Source organism: Cibotium barometz, chromosome 51, assembly GCF_041138505.1.
Source record: "Cibotium barometz isolate CiBa-2024 chromosome 51, ASM4113850v1, whole genome shotgun sequence".
Classification (NCBI taxonomy): Eukaryota; Viridiplantae; Streptophyta; class Polypodiopsida; order Cyatheales; family Cibotiaceae; genus Cibotium; species Cibotium barometz.
This window is the reverse complement of record NC_141096.1, coordinates 45507233-45515309: the sequence shown is the minus strand read 5'-3', so window position 1 is coordinate 45515309 and position 8077 is coordinate 45507233. Positions and strand designations below refer to the sequence as shown.

At 49.4% G+C, this 8077-nt stretch overlaps 1 protein-coding gene across 8 annotated transcripts in view; it reads right to left on the bottom strand.

The window, feature by feature from the left end:
• Nucleotides 1-8077, bottom strand: part of TOP3A (topoisomerase 3alpha) — a 192042-nt gene that overhangs the window by 32063 nt on the left and 151902 nt on the right. For 6 of the 8 annotated variants that reach the window (XR_015264278.1, XM_086788003.1, XM_086788007.1 and 3 more), the window contains 2 exons: nt 891-929; nt 7-85 (listed from right to left, as the gene is read on the bottom strand). Coding sequence is in view for 7 of the 8 variants with exons in the window: in XM_086788003.1 (XP_086644129.1) it covers nt 7-85; nt 891-929 (118 nt within the window). In the remaining variant the exon portion in view is untranslated. The remainder of the gene's footprint in view (nt 1-6; nt 86-890; nt 930-8077) is intronic. The other 2 variants (XM_086788005.1, XM_086788006.1) reach the window with 1 other exon arrangement.

Below are 8077 nucleotides of genomic sequence, written 5' to 3'. Positions count from 1 at the left end.
ACCAACCTGGTCCACATGTAGTGCAAGCTTCCGCTAAAACTGATGCTCCGACTAGAGAATTCGGCAACCAGACGACATTCCTGCACTGTTACTAGACAAGCATCAAATTCTGACAAACCAAAATCAGAACAGTATTTCTCATATGCACATTGAATGGGATGTCACCTTGATTGGAGAAAAATAGTGTCACTGATATGAAGAAAAAGACTTTTTTCCACTTCTAGAATAGACATCAAGATTTTAACTTGTCCAGGATTTTTTTTATCAAGATTATTCAAAAGAAAACATTTCTTCCGCCACCAGAAAGATTTTGCCGATGTCTATTTCTTTGCAATCAACATGGACATACCTCATAGTTACAAATACAGAATGCTCTCTACACAAACAGATTTCTAGCTCTCACATATCTTATTATAGCAAGTTACACGTATATGATGCAAATTGTTATGTATACATAATGTCTCCTTCCTTTTTGCAGAAATAATTCCTCACACAAGCTCAAGTATGTAAAAAACTCATGAAATACAGTTTTACACATCCATTAAGTGTTTTAAGCACATAAAAGATTTTACTCGAAGATGCGTCATCAGTATATGCATTTTAACAACACCACAGAATCAGTTCTGTATCTCTCAAACACATGCACTACGCAAGGATAAACAACAACAAACAAGCCACCCTCCAAGTAACAAAGTGATATTGATTTTTTAAATATAAGACACAGCCATGAGCCTTGGTTACCCATTTTGAGTTGTGCCCATCAAAACATGATGCTCACTTTGACAAGTACAATCACCCCTTCAAAATTTTAAGTTTTCTAGGGCGGGATTCTAATTTCTTAACCACACAGGATAAAGCTGTAATTCAGGACAATGTATACATAAACTTACATGAGGAAATTTCAAACATCCAACCATGAACTTTCCATCCTGAAACATCAACAAGAAGCATTTATACATTAAGCTATTCGCCAGTCAAAAGTGAGGTCATGTCAGACTTCAAAAAATCATTCACAGTGGTTAAAAACGTTTTGCTACAGTATGGATAGTGCAAGATTGGATTGAGAGAGGATGCACTGCCTAATACCTTGGCTGCCAGGTTGGCATTGACATGTCCCAACCATAATAGTTTCCAACTGTTCTCATGAGCATTAAAAGCAGACTTCATCATTGGAGTGGCAACAAGCTTGCTTTGGCATCTAGAGCCTTGGTGACTAAGCAAGTGTTGTTGGCCACTGCTTGGTTTTCACTTCTTGTTCGGTTTTTCATAAGGCATGCATTGGCCAGTTACATCTGGCCAGTTACATCGCCTCGTTTGAAACTTTCTTTGGTCAGGATTAGATGGGGTGTTTATGCATCATCTGAGGGGCACTAGTCACAGGATTGTGCAAATTGATGCTGCCATACCCAACCACTGGATCACAGGGAACTTCTTTGGAAAGGATTGGTCACTTGTGGTTGGGAGTCATCTCAAGAACAAGTGTACCTCTATGGGTATCCCCACACCGGGGGAGGATGACACACCAGTCTTTTTCTCTGTACATGATGCATGGTATTTGAAGAGCTGTGGCGTGCAAGCAGCAAGATATTACGGAGGGGAACCCAGAATCGTGAGCTTGGAACCGCCGCCACCAACACACCCCCCCCCAGACCCCCCCGCGGTCACCCAGACCCTTCTGCGCACCTAGCCCTCGCTGTCCGCCTGCAGCCCCTCTCCCCCCCTCGTCCCGCCTGCGTCCCCCTGATCTGCCTGCGCCCAACTCCCCAGCGCAACCACCCCCCCCCCCCCCCCCCCCCCCCCCCCGGCCCTCCCTCCCTCCTCCGTAGCCTCACTGCTTACCCCTTCTTCCTCCGGCTTCTTCGTCCCCTCCGTCTTCATCTGGCAGTATCTTCAACTCTTGGGAATTTTTCTTTCGGCAAGTCTCGGCCTCTTCTAGTCTTCATCCTCAGGAGGACTCCATGGTAGCCGCTCATTCATCCCCAACTGAGGCCGCCGTAACTTGCTTATCTTTCTCTGAAGCGAACCGTCAGCTCCTCACTACAACTGTTGCATCCTTAGAGGCCTCCACTCTAGTATGAAGATTGTCGGTAGCCGCCCTGTGCGTGGACAACTCAGAGATCTTCTTCATGCTAGCCTCCTTGGTGGGCCTGCACAGATCACAGACATTCATCCTCTGGAACGTGGCTACTACTAGGTTCAGTTTGACTCGCCCCTCGCACGGGCAACCGGGATTCCATCCCTTCACATCTGTATTGCCTCGCCGGAGACAGTGCCTCATGTCATATCCATTCCTTGCCTTCAAGGAGACCCCATCATTCAGTAAATGGAGTACTCGGGCCTTCCTGGCTAGTGTTTCATTTGCACGCAGATGGGACACCTCGCTAGAGCTTGCCCTGGGCACCAGTCTAGGAGACTGCCTCCAATGGTCCCCCCCTCCCCTTCAAATCCTAACCAGGGGGAAATGAAATGAAATGAAATGAAATGTTATATTAACGTCTTCAAAAGGCCATAATGACCTATGAGACCAAAAAGTTGAGCACCAGGTCTCAACCACAGCCGACTCTACTGCTAGAGAGTGGCAGACCGTTGGCCCGTGCCATGGCTAGCAGACGACTACCAAAGCTTAGCACTGCTGCCGCGCGGGTTAGGCTCGCAAAGTATAGGTGGATTCGGTTCTATCATTTATCGCAACACCCACCCATCGGCAATGGCCCCCCCCCCAGTCACTGCGAGGGTCCCTCCGGCCCTTTCAGTTTGGCGACCGTTACCCCGCCGAGACGACAACTCCAGTTCTCAGTTTCCAGTGGGGCCAGTTGGCCCCACGAAACCCCTGGCGAGCCCCTCCCAACACCCTGCCTCTCCGATGGATCACTCCTACCCGCCCATCTCCCCCCCCCCCCCCCCCCCCCCCCCCCCCCCCCCCGCAGCGCCCAAACCTCCATCCTCGCTTCTGACACTTCTCGTAGCAGCCCCCCCTACCCCGTCCTCTTCCTCTGAGCCCGCATTCCCCCCTCCCTCCGCCTCTTCAGAGCACTCTTGCCGCCCTCTTGTAGCACCCGACTCAGAGCGGAGGTAGCCGGCGAGCTCCATCCCCACTGCTTGATTCATCATTCTCAGAGCCGGTAGATATGACCATCACCACTTCCCCGGTGAAAGCTCTGTCGTCAGAGTCCCCAAGTGGGCCCCCAATGATCTTGGGGCCGCTTGTGGATTACCATTTCTTGCAATGTCTTCTGTTGGAAGGAACTGATATTTTTGAGGAGACATTAGCTTCCATTCGGATCTGTGTGGTGTTTCATCATTCCAAAGAGTGGCGTGATGATCTTCTCCTTTCTCTTGAGTGCAGCCCCAAGGACGGAGTGGAATTCGGAGTCGCTGGTTGTTGCCATCCAGGGCCAGGCAGTAGAGCTCTCACACCATCTTCATGATCTACGTATCATCGACGTGCTCACCCACCTCTCCCCCCTCCTCTTACAGATACCTCCATTGTGATCGATGGACTTTAGAGTATGCCTACCCTCGTGTTGATATAGAGTGGCGACATAAGGACGACAATATCCGCACCCACTTGGTGTGCCTTCGCCACAAGACTGATTGCAATTATTCCCCATCGAAACCCACGCCCAAGACTCTTCGAGTGGAGGGAAGTTCTAATAGTTCAGGCTCCAACAAAGATTGATACGTGGATAGCCCCATGGAACAATCAGGGTTTAGGGGGGCCTTAGTGCTTTCAGAGGCGAGGCATCCTCAGAGGAGAGCTTCACACAGCTACCCATCAACATTGTTTTCCTCTAGGAGCACCATCTTTCCGAGGGGCATACTCGCCGCTACGGGAAGATTTTACCGAGTTGTTGCTGCCAGAGTCGGGATGGAAGTGAGACCTGTCATGCCCAAGGTGGCTACTTCAACTTGACTGAACAAAGTGAGAAATTGGGGATGTTGAATGGAGATTGGTCGACGAAATTGATGGTGAAAGGAGTGGTGCAGGTGACAACTGAAAATGGTGCATAGAAACAAGGTTGGAAGCGGAGGGGGTCCTGGAGATGAGTAGCTGGGCGAGGAGGAGGGGTTGCAGAGGAAATATCAGTGTCACCTTAGAGGGAAATTATTGAGGAACGACACTGTGAGAGGAGGTTGAAGAAGATTTGGATGATTCAGAGGAAGTAGTCGGAGATTGTACCTCTGGAGCCATAGTTGCAGTGCTATTGGATGTGGAAGGTGAGGGTTTCACGGCTGAGTGAGCCATTGAAGAAGGTGTGTACGCGGGAGTCATGGCTGCGCAATAGGGCACCGGGTTGGACGGGGCCGACTGTGTTGGCTGCGCACGATCCTGAGGTCATAGGAACCTGGTGATGCAGTGCTCGTACTTAAGCGGTGGCACGGAAATGGAAAAAGAAATTGGCCTAAAAGGAGATGGGAGGCAAGGATTAAGGCGGCGGCAAAAATTGTACAGTCTTATTTCGTGATTTTTTTTTTCACTAGGATGGAGACGCCATGGAGGAGGGGAGCATGAGGAGGGAAGCTAGGAGGGAAGGAGAAAAAAAGAACGAAAAAAAGTTATATTTATGTCTTACAAAAGGCCCGATTGGCCTATGAGACAAAAGATGATTACAAGTATCCATGGAATATCATCATCATGGAAAACTGAAACAAAACCTGACTGGAAACCTAGCAACTGAAGCTAAGTGCTAGGTAAATGCGCAGAACAAACAAGGGAGTATGCTATAAAGTATACAAGAATGATCATAATGCACTCTATCCTGAATCTATGGAAGGGAGGGGTCCATGGAGGAGATCCATCATCGGGTAGGAGAGGGTGGCCGCAAGATCTGAAATAGTGAAGAGAGGCTAAGAAGAGGTCTCCATCGTGTGTCGGTGACATGTAAGGATCACATCGATCTGGGCCTGATGGACTGGTGGTGGTTGTAGTTGTGGTCCAGGGGGCCGAGGTCGTCTTGCAGCTCGGAGCACTGTGGCTCACGGTAGAGTGACCCCTATGCTCCTGGATACTGTCCTAGTTTGATGAAGTGCCGGATCTCCTAGTGGAGTAGGTACAGCATGCTGGGGCTGGAAGAAATTGGTGATCCTGAGCTGGGCTGAACTAGCTTGTGAGGTCTGTGCTTTGAGGAGGCTCTCTTTGTGTCATCATAGCTCTAGCAAGAACAAGCTCAGGCATCTCTGGTTTGGATAATCCATGATACTGCTAATAGGATTGAACCCCTCTCTGAAAAAGCAATGGTATCTCCCTTTGATCTCATAGTAGATTGAGCATCGGCATACATAATGCTCCTCAAACTCCACCTCTCTACTGCAGAATCTGCAAATCCTGTCCTCCCTGGTATCCTTGTTGCTCTGTCGGCCTTGATGTATAGGGAATGGGATGAAACTCGGAGCCGACCAGTGGCAATCCTCATGGCATGAGACATAAGATATCCATGTAGCTTGGTCTCTATATGACCCCATCCTCAATGAGCCTAAGGAAGTGATCCCGATAATACTGCATCTTGACGGGCAAGGGCTGCGCCGGGGTAATCCAACTGTCCCTAATGTGTGCCTGAAGCAAATCATATCGGAGCATCCAGTTATGGTCCACATGGGAAAGCCTGAGGTATGGTGAGTTTGGGTCATACTGGTAAGAAGGGAGCTGGTCAATGTGAAGCCTAAACCATGTGATAACAGAGACATACCAAGATGAGTGTGTGCCTCTCACAGCAATCGCCCTTGAAGACTGAAGGGCTAGGCGAAGGAGTCATGTGGGGTCCATCTCTCTCTCGTTGCATATAAGTAACTGTCTGGAAGAGTGCCTCTATAACCATGGGGGATAGAGCAAACTCCGCTTGAATGATATGATGTGGGACAGATGGTTTTCTATGAATCATCCGTGATAGCATGCGGATTAGAGGCCGCTCAATCCGGCTCAATCCTCTGCCAGTCTGCCGAGGATAATCCGGGTGCCCCAAAAGGCAGTTGCATACATCTTTGTTGGAGTGACCAAGGTGTCAAAGAGCCACCCCTTCATTCGGGGTTCCTGGAAGTGAGACTGATGGCATTGACGCTCTAGGAGGGCTAGTGCATATCCGCTGGTGAAACTATCCTAGGAGGCCTGCTACATGGAAAAATGTCCCCCCGTACTGGTGAAGGTAACCCCAAGGTAGACATAATACCTGGTCACCTCCACTAGCCTTGCTACTTGTAATTCCCTTCGGGCTAGAGTGTCAGTGGTGGAAAATTCAAAGTGAAAAGAAGAAGATGCTAAGTTAGTGGATTATACCTCATTGTTATTAGGAGCAAGTGTATGTGAAGGGACTAGTTTAGTTATGAGTGGGCGATGATGGTACTTGCACTCCACCCTCCTATCCTCGATGGCTCTAATCTCCGTACAGGCAGCAGCAAGCTGACTCTCAATCCATGGGCTATTGGGGGAACTCTCTAAAAGTTGCTGGAGAGGAGCAAGACCCCTCCTCAAGTTCCTCTCCTGCTCACGAAATCCCTCCAATCTGCTTTGTGCTGCCTCTTGTAGAAATCTGTTGATCTCACCAAGGCCCACATTCAAGGTGCACGTGGCAGAGCCTGAGATAAAATCCAGTCCCGCCCATATCAACTCTATGCTATTGTAGATCGCGGAGTCGTAAATGAGGTTGTTCGGAATCCTAGTGCTCGCATGCCTGTCCTTCCTCTAGGGGTCCTCTAAGGATAGAATAACCGGAGCGTGATCAGAAAAAGTGGTGCCCGCCAAGATGCTGATCATGTGCCTGCGATCGCAAGCCCACTCATTCACATAGAACCTGCCAAGTCGAAGGTTGGGGCTGGTACACCTCCTATTGGACCGCGAGAAAACAGGCTCTCACGACAACACCCAAACTCTAGGAGATGCCAAGGGTCCTGTCCCCTGAGTGCTGGGATTAACTCCTCCCATGCATAGTACTCTACGGTTGAGTCTGTAGCCGTGCTCCTCCGAGTTTGTCCTCTGAGTGCTGGGATTAACTCCTCCCATGCATAGTACTCTGCGGTTGAGTCTGTAGCCGTGCTCCTCCGAGTTTGTCCTCTGCTGACTCGATCATGTGAAAGTCTCCACCCATGTACCAAAAGTCAGCCTTAGGAAGGGCCTGACAGACTGTGCTCTAGAAGATGGCTCTACGTGTTGTGGTGTTCGGGCCATAAACATTGAGGAAGCCCATGTAGTCCTCTCCAATCATAATGGTAACCCATTGTGCTTGCCTAGAGACTATGACACCTAAGCCTGTCATTGCCGGTAAGAGCTGCTCAGTGACAAAAATACAAACTCCTCCTTGCGTCCCCGAGGGACCGAAAGAGGGAAACCAAAGAGTGTAGCTCAACAAGCCTCACATTGTATCATACACTTGCCCTTCTACCTCTTTCCTCGCCTACCTTCTACAATAGCCCCCAACTACACTTTCCCCCCATGACACCACCCCACTAACCTCACTGTTCTTCTCCCCCGGCATCCCATATCCGACCTCAGTTGCACCTAAAGACCCAAGCCGCATTCTACCGCTGTACCACCCCCTCTGCCCCCTCAATTGCCCCCTCTGCCCCCCTTCCATTTCAGTCCGCTTTCATTTTCACCCCAAGGTTCTCTATTAGCTCACCATCGTCCGGCTGCCTACCATCCTCGCATGTAACGATTTCCACCCTCTCTAGCCCGTCCCTACCCTCGCCCCAATAACAAGTTCCACCCCCTTTCCCTATCTCGCCCCTCGGCCACGACAACCTCACCACTTCCCCACCACCACGGAATGCGTAGCCTCACATTACATAGATAGATGATGCACCCAACAGCCTGCTGATAAAGTGATGTATCAAATGGTTCACATGCACCCTAGAGACTAAGCCTAGCACCTGTCTGCTAGTGTAGCAACACGCTTGCAATCTTCAAGACCAAACTGTGTAATCCACCTTTGTATGTACTTTAACTACAACAACACAATACAATCATCACATTGTATAAACTGTATGTGCAAATAATAATGTAATGAGCCCAAATCTGTCATGTCAAATGACACATGTAATTCATCCTTGAGGGCTGAAATCTTCTCCTCATTACCGCCTGTGTGAG